General features: G+C 39.1%; 1 protein-coding gene across 1 annotated transcript in view; it reads left to right on the top strand.

The window, feature by feature from the left end:
- The window catches only part of LOC121874514 (glutamate receptor 4-like), a 151,691-nt gene that overhangs the window by 68,256 nt on the left and 57,348 nt on the right, over nucleotides 1-26,087 (top strand). Inside the window, exons 5-7 of the mRNA XM_042378667.1 lie at nucleotides 12,314-12,405; nucleotides 14,483-14,568; nucleotides 24,715-24,929. Of these exons, the coding sequence (XP_042234601.1) occupies nucleotides 12,314-12,405; nucleotides 14,483-14,568; nucleotides 24,715-24,929 (393 nt within the window). The remainder of the gene's footprint in view (nucleotides 1-12,313; nucleotides 12,406-14,482; nucleotides 14,569-24,714; nucleotides 24,930-26,087) is intronic.

Here is a 26,087-nt window from a genome sequence, read left to right as displayed (position 1 = left end):
GCGTCAGGGTCAGTGCCGTGGTGTATTCGGGTCACTACGGTCGTATGTGGGGTGGAAGTCACTGATGTGGGGATGTTGGTTTGTCCAGGGATTGAGACCCAGGGTAAGGGGCAATCTCATGTCGGGTTGTTGGGGATGAATGTGCTGGGGGAGGTTGCGGAGATCTGGCCGCACATGTATCACTTGTGCAGGGAAGCCAGGAGCACCAGGTCCATTTAAAAAAATAATTCATTTAATTTAGTATGTACTTAAATATTGGTAACCACTAGGCCCAGTTAAAAAATCAAGGGCATAGGTCAAAGGTCAAGGTTATTGAAGTGGATTCCCCTATTATCGCCCACCTCAAACTTGTAACAGAAAACCGAGAATGCTTTTCCTGCAGTCGGTTTGACCTTCACTGTTGTTCAAGAAATTCATGCACAATTTCTTATCCTTTTACAAAGACAACAGACTTTAAGATATGAAAATTAAAACCTATTTTTGACATTTTAATTGAAGTAAGTACTTTAAAAATAAACAAAATGCACATATCATTAAAATACAATGACTAACACCTAAAGTCTAAGAGTAAGAGTTTATATAGGCATGTGGTGTTATTATCTACACTCATCATTATGAATACCACCTTACAACAATGACATGATACAGTTGACCAAGCTTAATGATCATCAAACTCTGTTGGCTGTAAATTAGTGCAACTAGATCCTCGACATTCTCCACAAACAGATTTTCAGGGTAAGCTGTACAGGGTACTTGCGGCAAGTGCAACGCCTATTGCTGCAGTCTTTCTTACAATTGCAACATATCACATCTAAAAGTTCTGGTGGGCAGATACTTGCCACCTACTACAGACCAACCCCATTCCTCAGGATTAAGATGGTAGACACACTCTAGCAGTAGAAGCAGACATGGCGGCTGTGTTATTTGGCGGCAGCAAGCAATGTAGGAAGCAGGTACTGTGTATCCACGTGTGTTGTGCGCCTTGCCACCTTCTCATGGAATCGTCTGCAGCGTAAATGATCCAGATCTTCATCCTGGTCGCCACCATACAGGCATACTAGTGCCCTTTACCTTGCTGCAATGATCATTTCCTTCTCAGTTATCAATGATTTGCTGACCCTTCTGGCTTGCACAGCAAAGTATGGCTTAGTTTTTAATGTCTTAAAGACCAAGTTCTTGCGTAATCCAAAGGGACGGGAGGTGGTATCACATCTTGAGACAGCACGGTCGAAAAGAAGATCTTCACATGTGGAGGAACCAAGACATGCTTTGAACTGGTTGAGACACCACATCCGTCATTTCCTTGATGGTTGCTTGGGCTCTGGCTCAAAGAAGATATCATGAGAATCTATATCAACATGATACAATAGGAGAATGAATAGATCGGTATCTTTGCCTACTGGGATAGTGGTTTTGACCTGAGCTGAAGCAACAGCATTTTCTGCAATAATAACATCAGCATCATGCTGCGCATGGTCAGTGCTGCATCCAGATTGCTGCACTGCTGATAGTATACTGCATCAACAACATGAAGATCATTAATAGAGGCTAAACGACCAGACATAACATCAGACCACTGGTAATTTTTAAGGAGGCAGTGTTCTAACTCGCTCTTCTGGAAGTCTTTAGTCCTTACAGGGTATTCATCAAGCCCACTTGTCTTCTTATCATGTTTAGCTGGTTGCACACACAACAAACTGTGTTCTTGAAAATTAAATACAGCCTGAAAGGAGCAGATGTTAGCTCGCTTTTCTGTACTTGTCTCTTTCTGAGATACATGCATGCAATATTCTGGGCCTTGTAATTTTCATGGCGACACTCTACATGAACACGTTGTCCTGTAACTGTCCTCAGATAGTCTCCACGTTCCTCATTGGTTTTATTAACACCATCGCTACTCTTCTATTGCAAAACCACAGTCTGCTGTCTATCAGTCGTTGGCTTATCACATATATAGTATGTCTCCATGTTTTCATGCAGAGGCAAACTCAGAGAGAACCAACCCTGAAAAGATCAAAATAACTAGTATTATATCACATTATCTATTACATACATGCATGATTTGATGAGCTATTATACATTAATAAAGTCTTTTCCTTCTTAATAAACATACAAAAATAAATATTGGCACAAGCAAAACCATGCGAAAGGCGTAAAAGTGTGATAATCTTCCATATGGTGAAAAGGGCTAAGGTGTAGAACTTTCACCAAAATTAACGGGCTCTTGTTCTTACCACCTATATACCCTAAAATAAATTTTTTCATGAATTTCTTGTCTTTTTATAACTTTTAAACTATGGGCAATGCATACAAAAAACTGTAATTGTTTCTGCATATATGTTTCGGTGTTTTGATGAAAAACAAACATTTTACACAGAAAATGTAATAATTTCAAATATTTTAAATCATTCAAAATAATAATGTATTTCCCGTGCAAGGATTCCTTGGGACTTTTAGTATGTTGCTATGGGAACCTTATAGAAATGAATTGTAGCAAAATAAATTCAATTGCATTATTTTTTGTGTTTTGATGAAAAAATAGCTAGATTGACTTTGAAATGTTATATGGAAGGACAGTTAGGAGACCAATGACCATCTTTAGATAACTTTGGGATCGTCAAAAATATGAGGACGTACGAACCATTTATCAGTAGGTGTTTGAGTTAGAAGTGAGGCTTGGAAATACTTGCAAATTAAGTAAGTCGCAAGAAAGGTATTCAATTTATTTCGACAAGAAAGCACGAAACGAACATTTAATATAGGAGACAGGCCGTTGTTATTGCTACCTACTGCTCACAGCAAACTTTTGCTACAATGGAAGGGACTTTTCCTGGTAATCAGTGAAAAAGAGTTGAATGATTATGTTATCAAATTGAATGGTCAAGAAAAGATTTTCCATGTCAATATGTTAAAGTTATTTGTGTATCGCTCACCGACAGTCATTGTTAGGTGGCCTGACTACTACTCTCAAATAGAGATTGGGGCTTCTGCTGTTATTGAGTTCGATGAGGAAGAAGACGTGTGGGGAGTTTTAATTTTCCCAACCTTGAACAACAGCAGAGCTAGTAGGATGTTGACGTAAGTGATGTCCTAACTGAATCATAAAGGAAGGATGTCGAAGGTATCTTGCGACAATATATTAGGGTATTGGATCGAATACTGCAGGCAAGACTAAAGGGCCGACGTAACAAGTGCTACATCGAGATAGTGAAGGAGAACTATGTCCACTACAAGCAGAGAGTCCTAACGTGGGAGAAAGACTGTATACTACAGGAAATTTATTCATTATTATGTGATCATTTGTAGGGAAATAAAAGGATTGCAATTGGACAATCTGGGATTAGGTGGAGTAAGATGGGCAGGTTCAAATAGCATTAGCGGTGAAGATTTTTTTCTTATAATCAGGTGGTGAAAAACACGCGTGACGTGTTGGTATTCTTGGAAACACAGAAGTTAAGTAGTAATGTAATGGGATTTTTTTTTTGGGGGGGGTGGGGAATAGTCCATCCGGGAACAGGTCATCGACCCACAACGGGCCTTAAAGAGCGAAAAAAAATATTAGAGTAAAAATAAATGAAAAATAGAAAAGAAAGATATTATATTAATCTACAACACGAAGATGCCGGAAAACCAGCTTTTTAAAGTGAGACAGATTGTATAAGTATGGAAAGACAGAAGGCAGAACATTCCCCAGTTTGGTTGTGTGAGGAAAGAAGGATATACTAGAACGGGATATTCTAGTGTGACCGACATCCACAGAGAAATGGTGGGCACCGCGGGCAAGACAAGTGTTACGTGCCCACGGCTTGTAGGCGGTACACAGGATGCCAAATCCACCGAACATTGCCCGTTAAAGTACCTGTAAAAGTGAGAGTGAAGCAACATAGCGGCGAAGAAAAAGGGAAGAAATATTAATTATCAACTAAAGGAGGAGAGTTAATAAGACGAAATGCTTTTGATTCCACCAATCTAACAGTTGGACAGAAGAAGAGCCACCCCAGATATGAGAGCAGTTCTACAAGATTGGACGAATAAAACCCTTATATACTTGAAGCAACTGCTCAGGAGTGAAGTAGCTACGGCATCTGTACAGCATTCCCAGCTTTCGGGAGGCAGCTTTAGCAATGTTGTGGATGATACATGAAAGGAAATTGTGAGGCCTAGCATAACTATTTCAAAATTTGGCAGAATAATTGCATCCTGAAATGTGTTTGCTAGAAGATTATCTAATTTGGAAAGTATAATTAATAAATACTGAATATTTTTACTAATGAATTTAACCAAGTTTCTACCTCTCTATTCGGAGATGCTGCACAGATCCGCAAAGATATATGAAATGATATCTGCTCTAGAAACAGATCTAGTTTGAGAATTAGGGGAAGGGGAAATTTCAAGAAGATTGAAGAGTAGAATCATCAGCGTAAGAATGGATAGAATTAGTCGGAGTATGAAGTAAGTCATTGATAAAAAGAAGGAAGAGAGTAGGTGAAAGAACAGAACCCTGTAGGACACCACTATTGGCAGAGAAAGAGCGAGAGATCGTTCCCTCGACAACAACTGCCATGGATTGATTCTTAAGGAAGCTAGAGATTAGAGAAGAAAGTGGTGGGAGAGACACCATAAGAGATGTCGAGGGCCACAACGAAAGTTTGCTCATTATCCCTAAGAGAGGATGACCAGAGATGGGTGCAGTAGGAGAGCAGATCGCCAGTAGATCTCGCCTGGCGAAAGAGAATGACGTTCAAGGTGACGGAGAAAATGTGAGTTTAAGATAGTTTCGAAAATCCTCGAGAGGGATGAAGATGGGGCAGTGGGGAGATAATTAGAAGGATTGGAATGGTCACCCTTCTTCGGGATGGGCTGAACCGAGGCATTTTTTCAAGAAAAGGGAAAAGCGTGGGTTTGAGGCAAAGGTGAAAGAGGCAAGCAAGCACAGGGCCAGAACTCCGTGCACCTTACTCACATCCTACATGGATAACACACAAGCAACCCTACGATTGGAGTTTATAGGAAAGTGCGTAGGTTCAGTAGGAGGGATAGAGTTGGAATCGTCCAAGGCATAGTTAGAGGAGAATAAGGTCCCAAAGAGATTAGCTTTATCAGGGAGGAGTTGGCTATAGAGTTATCTGGTCAAACGAGTGAAGGAAAAAATAGAATGCAGAAATTATTACAGATGTTTTTGGTTGAGGACCAGAAGGATTTACTAGAAGAAGAGTTAGTCAGGTCAGCGGTCCTTCTTTTTATAAAATTCCGCTTGCCTTACGAAGAATAGCCTAGAGGTAATGAAAGAGGAGTAGGCAATAGAAGAAGGAGAGAGTTTCGTAACTTGATATGCCCTATCTCTCTCTCTACATGCAAGAGAACGGGAGCGATCAAATCATGATTGCAAAGTGAATATTTTGGTAGAAGATGGGATAAATGCACTCATACCACCCTGTCTAATTCCAGCAGTGATAGTGCCATAGTTGGCGTTTAAAAGGGGTGGGGGAGGTGGTAGTACCCAGTTTTATTCAATAGAAATAAGATTGTGATTAGAAGACCCTAAGGGGGCAGATATTGGGTATGAATAGTGTGAGGGGTTAGAGGTAAAAGAAAGATCAAGAATGTTAGTAAGTTGATCATGTCGATCAGGAACACGTATAGTGTGTTTAATTATTTTTTCCAGATCATCAAGTAAGGAAAAAGAGAGTGCCTCAGCTTCACCTGGGTGATCCCTTGTAGAACCAAGCCACCCTCTATGATGTACACTGGCAACAAAAAGTATCGGTGCATACTGTAGTGTGAACAATTTGAGACCAGTGACGATAGGTATTGGGAAAGGCTAGTTGTTCCAGCCATATGTTGGCAGCCCTGTAATCCTGCTGAGCTGCGACCGTCGATGTATGGAGATATATTTCGTCTGTCTCATTCTACACGTTTCGAATCTCACAAATATCAATATAGAAGCACCCACATATTGATCCGTTTCAACATGTCATTGTATACTGAACATTGTGTAATCTAAATGTAATACTTTACGGGCCCTTTGATAATAATTTCCGGTAGGTAGTGGCTTATTCACCAATTGTTCAACCCCCCCGGTTGTCTGTAGCACCAGTTTCGAGGAATCGCCAAATCCATCGTGCAGCGGTGTTCCTGTGGACACCAACCCGCCGGCTAATATTTGTGACGCCGAACCCTTCGTTATGAACGGCAATAATAGCTCCTCGTGTTCCCTCTGAGGTTTCCATGTCGTCTGCCATGTGTAGATCTCTACTGCTTCATGTTGCCTCTGTTTTATACCCACATTCACCGAGACCGAACCCTCGCTCATCATTCAGTCGACACAGAGCAACAATCCGAAAAGAGGAAACAAACACACTGATTGTCAGCCATATGGAAACACCAAGTGGGTGGGGGGGGGGGGTTATGAGGATACACTTACCAACCTTCCCGACATATCACAGTGTATACGTATGGTTTCGGAAGTCGTCGATCTCACCCTGCACCGATACTTTTTGGTGCGAGTGTACATTGAAATCCCCTTGGTAGAGGATCTCTGTGTTGGGGTGTGTGGATAGCAACGACTCATGGCAGGAAATGAGATAGTCAGAGTTCTTAATAGTTGGTAGAGTTGGGAGAACAGTATAGGAAACAAAGGAAAATAATCATAGGTGGTAGAGACATTTTGAGCCAGATGACATCATAAAGAGAGGATTCTAGATCCGTGAGTCGAGCTATAGGTGTACGTGTGTTGCACTTGGCGCCTACACCTCCCTTAGAACGGAAAAAGGTATAAAGGTTGTAGTTGGAGACTTGAAAAGGTTTGGGTGAAAGTGCTTTGTTCAGGTGAAGTTCAGATAGTAGTAAGAGGTCGGGGGAAGAGGTTCATAGATGGTGCTCCACAGAAGAAAATTTGGATTTCAGGCCGCGAATGTTGGAAAAACGAAATGTAAAAAAAGCCAATCTTCAGCAACCGCGGTGACGTCAGTTGAGGCCCCAGTAGTTTGATGATGATCAGGTCGGCCCTGGGGTCCAGAACCTTTCTGACCAGTGGGACCCATGCGAGGAGGCCCCGCTTCAATACTATTGTCAACTGGTATCATAGGAGATTAAAAGAATAGAAAGAATAGAACAAATCAAGCGATTACGGTTATGTATGTTGTGTTGTTAATAGTAAGAGAGACATTTGAGACCCTGCACTTGTGTGTAAATGAGGCAGAAAGACAGATGAGCAACCTGGGACTTGGTTTTAATTTTCGTGATGCCGTGTAACAGTAGGGTCTATCATTAGACAACACATTATGCTTCCAATATCTTCCCAGGCGGTAGTATCTCTCTGTTTTGTAGTCAGATAGAATTTTGTTTGTCAAGTTTAATGCTAAACCTATGGTAATAATACAGGTTTATACACCAAAAAATGATATGTTTAATGAATGTCTGATTATAATGGGTGATTTCAACGCAAAATTTAAGAAAGGGAAGTAGCACCAGAAATAGGACCACATGGGGTGGGTAATAGAAATGAGAGAGAAGATATATTAATTGACTTTTCTAAGGGAAACAAGATGACAAATGCAAATACCTAGTTAGAACAACACCCTAGGCATCTCTATACATGGGTTTGACCAAGAAAATGTAAACAACATAGTCAGGACTCAAATAAATTACATTTTAATTCAGGAAAGATTCAGAAATTCAATAACCCGAACCAAGATTGTGGGCCTGATCACGTCCCAGTGAGGCTAAGACTTCAGAAATTTATAAGAAACATATGGACAAAATCAGATGGGATTTAGGTAAACTCAAAATAGGGGCATGGATGGCATATGAAACTGAATCTGAAAATAGATTTTCAGTATTGCTATAGGGTGACTTTGAATAACAACATTAAAATAGATACAATGAAGTAATGTTAGGGACTGAGGAAATACTTATGGGACCTAGGAGGAACGAAGATAAATGTCGGTGGATAACAAAATTTAAAAAAATGGATAGATGAAGAAATGTGAGAAAACGAAGTGAGGCTTATATATAAATTAACAAAGAAATTTAAAGGGAATTGTTTCGAACCACGCCATCTATTGTCATGATCTACCTACCCAGCACCACGAGCAACGCCATCTAGGGACGAAACCCGAGTATGACTAGTCTTAGTCACCACTCCGGGTTTCCCTTCTCTATATCCTGGTTGTTGCGTCACCTCCTCCAAGTCTTCCTCATCCGCTCCGGATCGAGGAGAGTTCAGTTCACTCTGGGAAGTGACCACACTAGGATCACCAATCCTGGAAACCTACGGCACAGTGACTACCTACCATCTTCTTCAATACTCAGCCTTACTCGTCAGATACCTCAGCACCTCACTTGAGTATTTTATGTTACCTCCCACCTCCACTTGCTTCAGATTGTTGTATGTTGTATAAATATGTATATACTGTTAATGTTTAGGTTAAGTAAGGTTAAGGGTAAATTATAGAAAGCTGAATATTTTGTTAAGGAATTTATGGTACTTTATTATACACAACAAAAACTCGCATCCTTTGTCTACCCTTTTATAGTCCGATTGTCTTTGTTTATTTAAGTTTTTTTTATTGTTGTTGCTTGTTGGGATCTGGGTAGACTTTTAACTATATTCTAAATCCCCAACTCGTAACAGAATGCATTCAGGTAAAGGAAGATGATCTAGAAAGGAAATGCAAGGAGATTGAAGATGACGACAAAATGCATAATTACAGAATGTACAGAAAGCTTAAACAAATGATCCATAAAAAGGGAAATACACGGAGTTTAACTATTAAAAGCAAAGACAATAAGGTCCTAGTTGAGGCAGAATAAATAAAAGAGAGATGAGCAGAGTACGTAGAAAAACTATGCAATGGTAATCATAGGGTAGAGGTATGAAACGAAAAGGAAGTAAAGATCGAAATGTTGTCAATTTTGGAAACAGAAATTGAAGCAGCTCTGAGCAAAATGCAAAATGATAAAGCTTGTGGGATTAATCAGCTTCCAGCAGAATTTTTAAAACAAATAGGCAAGACTGGAATGAAATATTTGACTAAAATATGTAGTATTGCATACTTCCAATGAGACCTTCCCACTAATTAAAAAAATAATCAACATTTGCATTATTACCTTAAAAGCGAGGAGCCTTACAGTTCACCCAATTTAAAAAAGTAAGCTTAATCAGTCATGCTTGTAAAGGAGCAATATGGATTTAGAAAGGGAAAAGCAACTGGAGAAGTTTGGGTAAAAGGGGTTTAGAGGTTGTTTTAGAAAAAAATACAGGGTATGGCACAAGTCTTTGCTTTCTAAAATTCCCTCTTATGGTTTCTCTCCCCCACTTTGTTTTCTAATCTCTAGCTTCCTTGAGAACCGATCCATGGCAGTTGTTGTCGAGGAATCGATCTCTCGCTCTTTTTCTACCAGTAGTGGTGTCCCACAGGGTTGTTCTTTCACCTACTCTCTTCCTTCCTTTTATCAATGATTTACTTCACACTACAACTAATTCTATCCATTCTTACGCTGATGGTTCTACTCTTCACTCTTCACATTTTCCCCTTCCTCGTAACTCTCTAACTAGATCTGTTTCTAGAGCTGATATCATTACTTCTATCAATGCGGATCTGTGCAGCATCTCCGAATGGGGAGGTAGAAACTTTGTTAAATTCAATAGTAATTAAAATCAGTATTTGCCAATTTCTAAATTAGATAATCTCCAACCAATCACATTTCAGAATGCAATCATTCTACCAAATTCTAAAATAGATATGCTAGGCTTCACCACTCCTTATTATTTTCCAACTCTACTGAATTATCTCTCTGGGCACAACATCCTCTTTACCAAATATATCACCTACTACCAAATCATCATCAAACTCTTCTCTTCTCTTTGACATTGCCCTGGTCACAACACAAGCTGGGTACACAATATCATTATACTCTACTGTACATCACCATCAGGTTTACACTTCTTTCAGTCACCCACTACATTTTCATTTTTCACAACATGGTTCACCTCTACAGTAGCCTCTTCATCAAATGGATGTTTCACATACTAGGCTCTGGGACTACCTTGTCGCTAGCCAAATCATTACCCAATAACATTTATACTGCAGGTACGGGAAGTTCAACACTTATCCCAACTTTTACAGTGCCACTCACAAATCTACTCTCAAGATTCACATTATCTAATGGGACAGTTATCCCTGACACTAACCCTCTTGAATTTACTACTTCACCAGAGTAAGACTCCTCTGTCCAGTCTAATACATTAATCAAAATCAAACTCTGACTCGCTCCAGTATTTCTCAATATTATATTTTTCTTCGCAGGACTACCTTTAATCTCAACCTATCCTTCAGTAATATATGGCTCAAAATTCACAGATTTTGACTTACTCACACTGTACTCGTTACCTCTTACATTACAAATATTCAATGGCTTTCCCCAAGCAACAGTTATTCCCGCAGACTTTGGGACACTCTGACACTGATAAGGCCAATTTCTCCACATGCAAAACATTTAATTGGTGGTGTCTCCTGTCTACTAACATAAGGGTTATAATTGGACTGAGGTCTTTTTGATGTTTATATTGTGTTTTTCCTTGTGATCTATTCCCTACAGTATTTTGTTTAACATTTGAATAGTTCTGATACTTATAATTTCTGTAATAATTCTGGCTTCTATTATGCCTTACTCCACCTTGTTTATGTGACACCTCCTCCTTATACATTTTGTGTGCCACTACTAACGTGTCAGCCAACCTAGCCGCATTCATCAAATTCTTCACTCTATTCTTACTTATTTCATACTTAATCTCAGGGTGCACAAGACTTTTAAAATGTTCCAACAGGATTAAAGGACTTATGCCATCCACAGTCTTTACTTCCTCAGACTTACACCATTTATCAAATCTCTTCCCACATTCTCTAGCCACTTCAAGATGAGTTTGTCCACTAAATTTCTTAATGTCCCTAAACTTTCTCCGGTATACTTCTGGATCCATTTCCACCGTCTTCAACACTGCTTTTTTAACAGCCTCATAATCCGCAGACTCTGACATACTCAGACACGCATACGCCTCTCTGGCCTTACCCTTAAATTTACTCTGCACCAATATTGCCTTGTCACTTTTGTCCTATTCTTTAATAGTTGTAACTTTTTCAAACTGAATAAAGCATTCCTCAGCTTCTTCTTCCACAAACTCAGGTCAATGACATATTCTATTTTCTTTATCTCAATTTCCTCTCCTTGTACCTGTCCTTTCCTCTACTTCTAATTTCCCAAGTTTTACCTCTTTATCTGCCTGAAACCTCTTTCTACCTCTAATTGCATTTTCTTAAATTCTAATTCTAATTTTAACTTCTCCTTTGCCACTTGTTCACTTATCTGCTTTTCACCACCACTTAAATTACCAACACCACTTTCAACTTTCTCCAACATTGACAAACACACCAAGTCATCAATTAACTCTCTCTACATATCACTTTTGATATATGACCTCATAGAAATTTCATACGTAGATGCCACCTCACGTAGTTCCTCCTTACTAAATTGGTACAAAAAGTGTACATCCTGGGCTCCCGAAATTTCTCAGCTTTTCCTGCCATGTTTCCAAATTTCTACAGTCATCACTTAACCTCACAATTTTTATACAAGTATTAACACTTACTTGTTTACAGAAATCTTCACCAGCACACCACACGAGAGCACAGTAACTAACCCTCAAACACGTTGATACAGCTTGGTTACACTGGGACAATCAGTACACTTGAGTCAATCCAATCTCGGACACAGGCCCCCATGTTACACCTCACACCCTTGGCGACCGTGACAGGATTCAAAATTAATGGTAAATTAATATGAAATGTACCCTATGCAGATGATACTGCTCTTATCACAGGCAGTTAAAAGACATTAAAAAACTCGTTAACAGTTAAGTAAAAAAGGGGGAAAAATATTGTTTAAGAGTTAATGCTGTAGATACTAAAGTAGTGGTTGTTTCCAAATTAGAAATAAATACAAATAAAAATTATGGTAATCAATAGGAAAATTAAACTAGTGCCAGCTGTGTGCAGACTCACATTGCTTAAGAATAAGACGAATGTGCTGGTTTTGTGAGAAATAAAACAAAGCCTATGATTGTGTTTGTTCCCGTTGTGGTGCCTTGGTAGTGATCGCTGTACATACACAGAGGTCCCGGGTTCGATTCAAGTCTAGTGAGGTATTGTTTGTATACTGGTGTCCGTGTACAGTATATATGGACTGTTGACATACTGTAAATATAAATATATATTTATATAAGTATTATAATATAGTATTAGATGTGGTACAGATATGGTTGCTGGTGCTACTTAGCTTCCTGGTCGTCTTCGTCACCACCTTTATCATCCTGTGGGGCCACGACCTTCTTCACCAGTGTCCAAGGTGGGTCCTGTCTACCTGTGTCCTAGGTAGGTCTTGTCTACCTATGTCTCAGGTGGTTCCTGTCAACCTATGTCCCGAGTGGGTCCTGTCTAAATGTGTTCCAGGTGGATCCTGTTTACCTGTGTCCCAGGTGAGTCCTGTCTACCCGTCTCCCAGGCAGTCTTGTCCACTTGTGTCCCAAATAGGTCTTGTCCACTTGTGTCCCAGGTGGGTCCTGTTTACCTCTGTCCCTGGTGGGTCCTGTGTACCTGTGTCCCAGGTGGGTTCTGTCTGCTTGTTTCCCAGTGGGTCCTGTCTACCTGTTTCCCAGTGGGTCCTGTCTACCTGTGTTCCATGTGGGTCTTGTCTACCTGTTTCCCGGTGGGGTCCTGTCTACCTGTTTCCCAGTGGGTCCTGTCTACCTGTTTCCCAGAGGGTCCTGTCTACCTGTTTCCCAGTGGGTCCTGTCTACCTGTGTTACAGGTGGTTCCTGTCTACCTGTTTCCCAGTGGGTCCTGTTTACCAGTGTCCCAGGTGGGTCCGGTCTACCTGTTTCCCAGTGGGTCCTGTCTACCTGTTTCCCAGTGGGTCCTGTCTACCTGTGTTCCAGATGGGTCCTGTCTACCTGTGTCTCAGAAGGACCTTGTTACTCATACCCAGTTGGATCTTGTTTCCCAATGTCTGTCTTGGATGATATATCGCATGTCTAAGAAGCTGTTGTTTTGTGCTGTTACAAGTTAGTGTTGCTCTCCAGTGAGCAGCTGAGTAATACATCACTCTTATATGGCTGCATCAACTATCTTAAGATGAGAGTAAAATAATTTTGTTTTAAGCTCCTGAAATTATCTTTTTCGAGCTGAGAATCTTTTACGTGTATCATGTAAATTTGTTCCCACTTATCGATTAAATTTTCTTCATGCCACTCTAACCCGAAAGGCCCAAACAGACCACATTCACGACCTTCTCCGGGTCATCACACGATACCCACCACCCAGATAGCTTAGAAAGTATCCTCTCCCAGCAAGTTCGGGGGGCGCGCCACTCCGAAACTGACCACGTCCAAGAGTGGGGGTTGGTGGTAAGCGTCCACTGATCGGGGGTACGCTCACACTTGCAACCTGCAGTATCCTTCCAAATCTGCAGGTGGGACCACCTCCAATCCCAATCCGATCTGGCTGCTCCTGGAGCTCCAGCCGGAACCACCAAACGGGCCGCCTATAGGCAAAGGCCCGTGTCGGACTACGGCCCGACAATCTCAACAACAACAACAGATGCTCTGGGCTCAATTCTCAGCTGCAAGTTGAGCTGGAGTTAAAGCCTCGAGCAGAGACAGACTTTCTGCCTTTGTTTCCCGACAAATCGAGAGACCCTCCCATGACCAAGCACATAATGAACTTGGTAAAAAAAAAAAAAAAATTCTCATTCCTAGACAGATCCCTGTTATCAGTATGGTCAGCCACTCGTTGCCTTTGGTGTCATACAAGGCTCTAAGTCAAAGAATTAAAAATATAACTTTCCAAGATGGTCGTCGGTGGTCCGGGAAATGATCTTGACCCTCACCCTGCTAACCTAACCTAACCTAACCTAACCTAACCTAAGATGTCCAACAACTCTGGTAACACACCATTCAGATACCCAGATCATCAAGATGTGTCCAATATCAAGGTTATGGTCAAAGATGACCTTGACCTTGAATCATAAAAGTATTGCCATAATTGGATTCTTTGTGCTCATAAACCCCCCAAAAGAGGCAATACTTATAACATTACCATTTGGATTTGTCCAATATGGTTGCCAGGGTAATATTTCGGTTTGGCTCTCGTGAAAAAATGAAAGGTCTTAGTTACAGGAATCTGTGTTCAAATTTTCAGAAGTGAAGAGAAAAGCGAACGATTTTTTTTATTTTGCCCCCCTACTACTGGGACTCCGGTTACCTTGTGTACTAACACTGTGACTAGGCAGACCAACTGCTCGAACGGCTAGTAAGCTGATAAGTAGTGAAATAATATGTAACACACACACACACACACACACATTTATGAAAAAGTGATAGAAGTGATTATATGACGTAAATATACCGTAAATAAACTCCCCACAGTAGTGATGGTTGCGAGTCGCCGAGTGGATGGATTAGCAGCCTGAGCAAGTCTTCCAACTGGACCTGGTGTGTCCTGCTGGCCCAGTGTGAGTACATTTGTGGACCTGGTGTGTCATGCTGGCCCCGTGTGAGTACATCTGTGAATCTGATGTATCCTACTGTCTCACTGTAAGTACACCCATAGACCTGGTGTGTTCTGCTGGCCCAGTGTGAGTACACCTGTGGACCTGGTGTGTCCTACTGGGACAGTGTAAGTACACCTGTGGACCTGGTGTGTCCTACTGACACAGTGTAAGTGCACCTGTGGACCTGGTGTGTCCTACTGCCATAGTGTAAGTACACCTGTGGACCTGGTGTGTCCTACTGGCACAGTGTAAGTACACCTGTGGACCTGGTGTGTAGCAGTTTAGTGACATATTTACACTTGCAGTGATGGGGTTTACACTTCTAGTGATAGATGTAATATGTGTAGTGTTATTTAGTTACGCTTCTAGCTTCCCATTTGTTAGGGTAGTTGAAGTGTTACCATGTTTCATGAATAAAATCAGATGAAGTTCTACCAGCCTGGAGTTTACATAATTTTCCCCCGTAACTAGTTGTAGCTGTGTCTAACTAAACAACTTATGAGTGTTGCCAGGAAGAATCCCGTATACACGACAGGTGTAACTCTTGCAGTGATAATTTTACACTTACAGTGATAGGTGTTACACTTGTGTTGAAAGGTGTTCCACTTGTGTTGATCGGTTTTACACTTACAGTGGTAGGTGTTTTATTTGTGTTGAAAGGTGTTCCACTTGTGTTAATAGGTTTTACAATTACAGTGATAGGTGTTACACTTGTGTTGAAAGGTGTTCCCCTTATGTTGATAGGTGTTACACTTGTGTTGAAAGGTGTTCCCCTTATGTTGATAGGTGTTACACTTGTAGTGGTAGGTGTTACACTTGTAGTGATAGGAATTACACTTGTAGTGATAGGAATTACACTTGTAGTGATAGGTGTTACACGTGTAGTGATAGGTAATACACGTATAGTGCTAGCTGTACACTTGTAGTGATAGGTGTAACTCGTCTAGTGATAATTTTGAAATTGCAGTGATAGGTGTTACACTTGTAGTGATAGGTGTTACACATGTAGTGATAGGTGTTACACTTGCAGTGATAGGTGCTACACTTGCAGTGATAGGTGTTACATTTGTAACAATAGGTGTTACACTTATACTGATAGATGTTACACTTGAACTGATAGGCGTTACACTTGTAGTGATAGGAATTATACTTGCAGTGATAGGTGTTACACTTGCAGTGATACGTGTTACACTTGTGATAGATGTTACACTTGCAGTGATAGGTGTTACAATTGTGTTGATAGGTGTAACAATTGTAGTGACAGGTATAACATTTCAAATCTCTTATATGTATACAGTAAGTACATTTAACTCAAAGAATTCCTATACCGCTTGTGGTGATGTTTACGTAAATGCGGCAGCGTAGCAATGCAAAATTTACGATTGAATGACTGCTAGTCCTGAAAAGATGGATCTGATTGGTGGAAAATTCGCATGCTGGACGTTAGGAGACTGGGAATGGGAGGTTTACTTCACTGCCATACTATTGTGTTAAATAAGTAATCCTTCACAATTCTATTGCGTTAGTAATTTATATCTACGTGACAATATATTATATAATAGTTTTGATTGTACAGTAAAATTAAGAGATACAAAAATATTAATATGTAAACAAAATAATTTTTTAAAGAAATGATTTAAAAGACAGATGGGGGTAAGATGTTCCATACCTTCATACCATGATATTTTATGGAGGTCTCGGACTGAAAAGAGCACATGGGGGGTGGCCTTAGTAGGTCTGGGTATCTCAAGATGTACCTTTGGTCATTCCAGAACTGGAAATAATTACTGTATTCTCAGTAATAACTGATTTATAAAAAAAAAGCTCATCATTAACTTTTAGTATCTACAGTTCTTTTTTCAAGTAGGTCTTTGTTCGCACAATTCTCTTCTGGGCAGTGACAAGTGGTTATATTGGAAGCCAGAGGCCCCCATTGTATATCATTGCTGCAAAATTGAGTGACTCCTGAGTGTGATACAGGATACTGCACTGTTTATTGATTTTATCGTAAACACAGCTTGTATGTAGTTTCTCCAGCTTAGTTTATCATCAACATCAACCCCAAGGATTTAGTATTTTTTTTTATTAGTAGGGACTGTATTACCAAGGTATAGGGGGTTTTCCTCTTGTGAAAGACTAGTGTCCCTGTGTGAAGAAGTTTCCTGGTGTATGATAATCAAGAAGAATTAAAAGCAATTTTCTCATATAAGTGTTATTTTTAAAGTCTTATAACTTATATTGGCATTCGTCCTTATTAGTAACATGTATGTGTGTATTGTTTTCATTGAGTTTATATTCCAACACATATTTATCATTAATTTGCCAAGGGAAATTACTTCTAGGAATCGTTTCCGCCAATCAGCTCCGTCGTTACAAGACTGCAGTTGTTTACATAACTGTAACACACTGTACAGAAAGAACCACTGTACACATGTGCAACCAGTCAGGCCGTGACACATGTACCATCAAAGGTACACGAATGCTATCCTTATAATTTACCTGACACGTAGCAAGCACTAGATGTATCATGACATGTACAGTCCCGACCAAAAAGTTTTGCCAAGCAGATTTGACTAACCCGGTTATGTGGCACCGTCGGAGACACGCACGCACACACACGGCGTGTGCCAGATACCCCGATTATGTAAACAATCCATTTTATGGCGTCTCTATGTGCATATCCTCCATGAACTACACAATTTATCGATGATCAATGGTAAAATGATAGTGTATTTTATACTGTATTACATTTAATATGCAGTAATATTATCAGTGATATTGGTCACTGTCAGTCAATGCTAAAACACAATGCCTCGATCACTCACTCATTTCTACCTCACCATATGTACTTTCGTGTTTTAATGTAATTACTTGTATCCATGTAAAACAACCGATGTTGCTGTGCATAAAGAAAGGACATGAAATGTTTGCACTGAACTCTTACTGTTTCATGTCATATTACATAAGTATGATAATTGGTGTATAAAACGTTATATCTTAGGAGAATTAAATTACTTATATGTTACAAACATACTTTTATTAAAACAGAAAATGAACGCACACTATGTATGCTAGACACCTGAATTATGGGAACAATCCATTTTAGAGCATGTCCGTGTGTTCCTCCACTTTGAACTACACCACTTATCAGTGATAATATTGCTCTTATGTGAGTGCCGGTAGGACAGAAATTACTTAAAACATTCATAGTAGAGAGGTTCATAATGGAGACTGTTGGTGGTGGGCATATTATCCCTGTCCTATAGCTTTTATTGATGATATTAATGACTCCAGTCTCATTGCTCCTGAGAGTATATTGTAATACGCAAACGATGATTCTAGGGACAATTAATGCCATTCACCACAACCTTTAACTTATCAGAAGCTATGACGTGGTCATACCTCAACCGTTCGGTCATTTCACTAGGGCAGATAGGCGACGACTCAATGGAATTGGGATCCAACACAGGGTCTCTGCTGTCAAAGAAAGGTGAAGAACGACACCAGGTTGGGAGACAACGGTTCACTGATCATTATGTGGGGAGGACCGGGACTTCTGGTCAACCATGCGTCTTCACTGCTGGAGACCTGATAACACCCGTCACGACCGGCAGCATGTTTATCAAGAAACCAGGGTCTGCCAGGTGACCGTAAACATGTGGAGCTGGATCAACCTCAACAGTGTGGGCGATTTGGTGGAGATAATGTTTGTCTTTTCCTTCTATTTCCTTATATATATATAGATAGATATATATATATATATATATATATATATATATATATATATATATATATTATATATATATATATAAATATATATATATATATATATATATATATATATATATATATATATATATATATATATATATATATATATATATAGAACATAAGAAAAGTGGGATACTGCAGGAGGCCGACTGGCCCATACAGGCAGATCCCTTTCACACCCATCCCAGCACTTCCATGTGCCTATCCAACTTCGCCTTAGAAGCTCCCTAGCGTCCCCGTCCTACTATAGCACTCAGCCTATTCACATATCCACTCTATTACCAAACCAGTGCTTGCCTATATCCTTTCTGAATCGGAATTTATCTAATTTAAAGCCATTTGTTCTAGTTATTTCGTTATTACTGAGCTTCAGAACATCTTCCATTTTACCCTTGTTAATCCCACTTACCCACTTGTACACCTCTATCATATCTCCCCTAACTCTACGCCTCTCTAATGAATGCAAGCCTAAGCTTTTCAGTCTTTCTTCATATGGAAGGTTTCTAATATTATGGATTATTTTTGTCATTCTTCTTTGTACTCTCTCCAAAGAATCTATGTCCATTCTATAATAAGGACACCAGAATTGAACCGCATAATCCATGTGTGGCCTCACTAATGCTAGGTCCATGTGTGGCCTCACTAATGCTAGGTAAAGTTTCAGATAACGTCAGCAGTTCTGTTACTCACACTCTTAGATATGAACCCAAGAATCCTGTTTGCCTTGTTGCGAACGCTAATACATTGTTTTCTAGGTTTCAAGTCGTTGCTAACAAATACACCTAGCTCTTTTTCACAATCTGAGTTTTCTATTTCCGTGTTACCTAGTTTATACTTAACGTTTGTATTCGTCTTCCCTATCTGTAGTACCTTGCATTTATCAGTATTAAAATTCATTTGCCAGTCTACTGACCACTCATGTAAGGTATCTAGATCTCTTGAAAGGTGTTCAAAGTCACTGTCTGAATTTATCACTCTCCCCATTTTGGTATCATCTGCAAATTTACTAATCCATTTATGCTGACTCTTTGTTTCCTACCAGTTAACCATGACCTAATCCATTTTAATAATGATCCACCTATTACATGTGCTTCTACCTTCCTTATCAATCTCTCATGAGGGACTCTATCGAATGCTTTACTGAAATCTAAATAAATTATATCATATGACTTATTATCTACCGCTTCATATACTTCTGAGAAAAAGCTAAGCAAATTTGTGAGACAAGAACGTTCCTGGGTGAACCCGTGCTGAGAAGAATGAATTAAGTTGAATGTTTCAAGGTGGCTTCTGATTTTCGTAGCAATAATTGACTCTAGCAACTTGCCTATGATTGACGTGAGACTAATGGGAAGAAAACACGAAGGGAACGTCGTGTTTTCTTCTTTCCTTGTGGTTATCAGCATATACCTGGATCACGCGCAACTATAGTGATTTACTTGCATATATATATATATATATATATATATATATATATATATATATATATATATATATATATATATATATATATATATATATATATATATATTTCATGTAGATCCACAATGAAAACGTGGATAAGATAGAGATGCTATCCTCTCTTACAGGCCAAATATCTAATTCACATATACACAATAGCAGTGATTTAATTGATAAACTCAAGAAACACAATGAACCTTGGAATTAATAAGTTTTCATGTAAATTCACTGTTCACTAGAGTACCTGTGAAAGACCTACTTTCATTTCTTAAAGATAAATTACAACTGTCAGATTTAACTATTGAACATGATACTTTTCTCAAATTGATAGAGTTATGCGTAACTGACAATGTGCTTAGAGCAAATGAGAAGTTTTGCAAGCAAATATTTGGCATGAGCATGGGTAATTGTCTTTCTGCTCCTCTAGCCTGTATTTATATGGAGTTTTTTGAGGCAAGATTACTACCCAATATAGTGGACTTTATTCCTCCATGGTATAGATATGTAGATGATGTTCTTTGTCTTTGGCCTAGAAACAGTGACCCATTGGAATTTTTAGATAAGCTTAATGATATTGTCCCAAGTATCACATTCAAAATTGAAAGAAAACTAAATGGATCCCTTCCATTCCTTGATATGCTTATCATGAGAAATGGCCAAAACTACAAATTTAAGGTATACAGGAAGCCCACACAGGTAGACAGTTTCATACATTTTTTATCGAATCACCTGGAGTCTACCAAAATGTCAGTTTTTTCTGCTATGTTCTTAAGATGTCTGCGTATTTGTGACTCTGAATTTATTGATGATGAATTGAAACACATTCGTTCCATTGCACAAAAACTTGGGTACCCTTCTGTGTTTGTTGATCGTTTTTCTAAAAGGGCTAAAAAATCCTTTCATTCCTCTCAAACCAGGCAAATTCCTACACTTAAGAATATTTTGACTCTGCCCTATCGTAATGAATTTGTCCCGTTAGTTCGGTCCCTCAAGCTACTAAATATTAATGTTGTTTTCACGTATGACTCAACCATTACCACCAATATGTTAATAAGAAATAGCCTAAGTTTGAATGTAAATGAAAGTGTTTATTGTATTCCATGTAGCAAATGTAATTGTAATTATGTAGGACAGACAGGAAAAACACTGCAGCTCAGAATCAAACAACATAAGTACAATATCTGAAAGCAGTGCCCTGTTCATTCATGTTAGGAATAATAATCACCCCATTGCTTGGGAAAAAATCTTAGAAGTATTTAAATCATCTTGTGTCACAGAAAGACTTCTGGTTGAAGCTAGTTTGATTAAGGAATTAAAATCAATAAACATTAGTGATGGTCAGTTCAAAACTGATAATAAGTTACATAAATTTATTTGTCAGTGGCCCAAGGTTAAAAATGCTTTGAAAACCTTTGATCTAGATGTAGGATAGTTATTTAGTAGGTCCCTTATTTTTGACCTGACCTGACTAGTCACGTCATCCCCTTCTCTTAAGCTCCTCTACGTGTGTGTTGGTGTGGGGATTAGTGGATGACATCATTATGACCTGACCTCATGTTTAATAAGGTCACCCTGTATATTTAAGCCTCTCTCCGTCCATGTAAGCCAGTTGCCTCTGAAGATGTCTTGAATAATGACAAAGCTAAGGTGCTCCGTTGTTTCCCTTTTCCCGTGTGATTTTATATATATATATATATATATATATATATATATATATATATATATATATATATATATATATATATATATATATATATATATATATGCTGATAACCACAAGGAAAAAGAAAACACGAAGTTTCCAAGCGCTTTCGTGTAATTCACTTCTTCACGGGTGAGTACAGACTAAGGAGAAGTACATAACAAGGTATATATATATATATATATATATATATATATATATATATATATATATATATATATATATATATATATATATATACTATATATATATATATAAATAAATCACTGTGTGTGCGTAGTCTGGGCAATGTACAGGAAAGAAGAAAACACGAAGTTCCCAAGCGCTTTCGTGTAATTCACACGAATTACACGAAAGCGCTTGGGAACTTCGTGTTTTCTTCTTTCCTTGTGGTTATCAGCATATATATATATATATATATATATATATATATATATATATACAGAGGAGGGTGAGATCAAGTCCACAATAAGAACATAAGAAAATAAGTAGTCTGCAATAGGCCGGTTGGCCTGTGCATGGCAGCTCCTGTCGAGAGTTACTACCACTCTCTATCCATGAATCTATCCAGTCTCCTTTTGAAACTTTCCAGCGAACCAGCACTTACTACATAGTTGCTAAGCTTGTTCCACTGGTTCCTTCCTATCTCCCTCCTAAACCTTAACTTATCCAACTTAAATCCGTTGCTTCGAGTCCTATCCTGCTCGGATATTATAAGAACTTTATCTATATCCCCTTTATTGACTCCTTTCACCCACTTGAATACTTCTATCGTATCTCCCCGCACTCTTCGTCTTTCTAGGGAATGCAAGTTTAGTTTCTTTAACCTATCCTGATATGGAAGGTTTCTAAGTCCCGGAATCATTTCCGTCATTCTACGCTGCACCGTCTCTAGTGAATTGATATCCATTCTATAATAAGGGCACCAGAACTGAACCGCATAATCGAGGTGCGGCCTGACTAGCGCAAGATATAGTTGCAGCAAGACCTCTGCACTCTTATTACTTACACTTCTAGATATAAAACCCAATACTCTGTTTGCCTTATTTCGAACATTAACGCACTGTTTTCTAGGCCGTAGGTCTGAGCTTACAAGTACCCCTAGGTCTCTTTCACAAGTTGACTTCTCTAGGTTGATGTTGTTAAGGCTGTATACATTGACAGTATTTGTTCTTCCAATATTTATTACGCTGCACTTGCTGGTGTTGAATTTCATTTTCCATTTTTCAGACCACCCCTGCAGTTTATTTAGATCCTCCTGTAATGCATTTGCATCCTGCCCTGAATTTATCTGCCGCCCTATCACTGCTGATCCCAGTATCTAGATCGTTTATGTAGATTATGAACAAGAGTGGGCCTAGTACTGACCCCTGGGGAACCCCACTGGTTACACGGCCCCACTCAGATTTATCACCATCTACGCTGACCCTCTGCGTTCTATCGGTGAGCCATGATTTTATCCAATTTACAACTTTCCCCTCGATACCATAAGCCTTAATTTTTCTCAGAAGCCTCTGATGCGGTACTCTGTCAAATGATTTGCTAAAGTCTAAGTAAATAACATCGTAATTTTCGTCATTATCTAAATGATTTGCTAAAGTCTAAGTAAATAACATCGTAATTTTCGTCATTATCTACTACCTCGAAGACTTTCCTAAAAAACGTCAGCAGATTTGTTAGACAAGATTTTCCCTTTGTAAACCCATATTGAGAGTCGCAGATTAATTTGCTTTTCTCTAAATGCGACCGGATGCTATCTGCTATAATTGATTCAAGAAATTTCCCCACTACTGACGTCAAACTGATCGGCCGGCAATTTGACCCGGGAAAACACCACAGCAGTCGGTAGTCAGGTCAGAGGGTAAGATGACCCAACCTTCTCACCTGGTTACAAATCTTCTTAATTACGAAATTATCCAGTTTGTACATACCATTACTCAAATTCAGGTTGACGGATTCGGTTTGTTTAATGAGATTGGATTCGATAATGTTCCTACTGTCAATTGAATTACAAGGTAATAATGAGGAGGCATTATCCCAGTCAATGAAGTGCTTATTATCCTTCAAATGAACAAACAAAGCATTGGATTCCTGGCCTGTCCTAACCTTATCCTAAACAGTTTTATTTCGACAAATTTTTAATACCCAGTACGACGTAAAAGCGATGTTGTAACATAGTTTACTCGAAGCAATTTTACCAACTGGAATTTAGAGTAAACTCCAGAACAAAGTAACACTTAAACTGTATGTATGTGTGTGTGTGTGTGTGTCAGTCAGGGGGAGGGGGAATGTCCACCTTGTGCTTTCTGTTCTCTTTCAAATTACCATAGAACTCTGTAATATGTAAAGTTAATATATCACATGTGCCACTTGATTATATTAAAACTGGTAGCAAGATTGGCAATGATATGTGTCACTGATGATATGTAGAAACGAGAAGAAAATTTGGCTTGAGCGCCTCGCTCCTGCCGCTCTGCTGTCTGGAACCCTCTCCCATATCCGGAAACCTCTCTGCTATGACTTGAAATTAAATAAGATAGCTCATATCATCGATACATGGTGTAGTTCAAAGAGGATATGCACATAGACTCTCTATAAAATGGCTTGTTCATAATTATGATCGGGATGTCTAGCTGACGTTGTAGCGTGGCAAGTGTGTGGGGAAGGCATTTTGTCTGTGATCGCAAATACATTGGTTCTCATCATTCAATTTAGGTCAAAATAATTATAAATGGTATTCATTGGTTTATTCCTGACATTGCTGACAACACAGCAATCTAGGCATGAAACGCGCGCTTTAAACCACACAGTGGCGCTTAAGTTATGGGCCCTAATGTTGCCACATAACCAGGTTAGCCAAAACTGCCTGGCATAGGACTTTTGACCAGGATTCCACCATGACAAATGTATTAATAATATATCATGGCAAATGTATTAATAAACGTATAATAATTCATGGAATAATAGAGATGTTATAGCACATGTAAGAAATGTACCATGGGAAATGTCATATTGATAAATGTATCACTGCACATGCAATAATAGCTACTGTATATTATTACTCTTATTATAATGTATTTATTATGGCACAAGTGCTGCCAGATTTACAGTGATGCATATTGCATATACTATATATATATATATATATATATATATATACCGGTTACCGGCAGCTGTTCCGTGGCAGCCAGCAGGTGACTCGGTGCGGGTGATGACAGGGATGTGGCTGCTGGTGACGTTCATCCTGGGCACAGTGTACCGCTCCAATCTTAAAGCCATGCTCATCATCCCCAAGATCTCTCTTCCCTTCGACAACCTGGAGGAGCTGGTCGACTCAGGCACCCCTACTATAGTCATCGAGTCTAGCATGCTACACCAAGCTATTTTAGTGAGTCTCTCATGGTGAATACTTATTTTTAATAAATACTACAGCAGGGAGAGGTATTAGGCTGCTACCAAACAGGGAGGTACTACCGCCTGGGAAGATATTGGAAGCATAATGTGTTGTCTATGGTAGATCTTGCTGCCATATGGCATCACGAAAATTGTGACGAAGTCCCAGGTTGCTGATCTGACTTTCTGCCTCATTTACACACAATTGCAGGGTCTCAATTGTTTCTCTTACTATTGACAACACAACATACAAATATTGTTCCTCACTTTTTATTTTTTTTTATTTTATTATATATATATCAGTTCCTGTGCTCAGAAACAATAAAACATTAGGTTGCTCACTGACTGAGAAGTGTCATCTTAACGTTATTTAGGCGATGTTTTGAACTGTTGTGAGTAATATGATACAGGAAAGAATTCCTATGGCAATGGATCGAGGTTATAATGAGTTTTTGTTCGCAAGAATTCAGATGAAATTTATTTATATGAAATGAATGACCTACTGCTGATGCCGTTGTAGGCCGATTGAATGTGTGTAGAAGTAGTACTATCAGGTGTATCTCGTCACAGCCCACACTAGTAGAAGCCTCTAAATAACAGGGAAACGATGAGATCTACCTGTGTATGTATAGTGATGCTTAATCTCTGGTAAGGAATATAATTTATTTACATTTGTTTTTGTGTTGTTTGGTGGAAGATAACAACAGTAATTTGGGGGGAAGAGCAGACACGGTTTGTTTAGGTGGTTGCCAGCTGGTCATCGATAAAGTTGGCCTGGACTCTGAATATAAATCTAAGCTTTATTGAGGTAGTTTGTGCTGAAAATGTATCGAAATGTGTCATTGTAAAACTTGTGGTAAAGATGACACCTAAAATATTAATGATGTATGAGGGTGTGATGATGGTGTTGTCAAAATGTATATTGGTTTATAAGAAATCCCTGTTACTATAATTTGTTTTAGTAGCAATGAAGGAAGCCAAGTTGGATGCACGCCACTCAGTTACGTGCATAAGGTTTTTCTGTTGAGATGAAGACGTGTGTTGTCGGGTAATTAGGGCGAAGGGTCTGTGGGGGTTGAATCTGTGAGCTTGTGAATAGAGATTTTACTGATAGAAGATCTCTAATATGTGAGAAGAAAACAGTTGCCGCTAG

The sequence above is a fragment of the Homarus americanus genome, unplaced genomic scaffold (assembly GCF_018991925.1).
Source record: "Homarus americanus isolate GMGI-L3 unplaced genomic scaffold, GMGI_Hamer_2.0 scaffold50216, whole genome shotgun sequence".
Classification (NCBI taxonomy): Eukaryota; Metazoa; Arthropoda; class Malacostraca; order Decapoda; family Nephropidae; genus Homarus; species Homarus americanus.
Note: the sequence above shows the minus strand (reverse complement) of the source record. Positions and strands in the feature narration are given on the sequence as shown.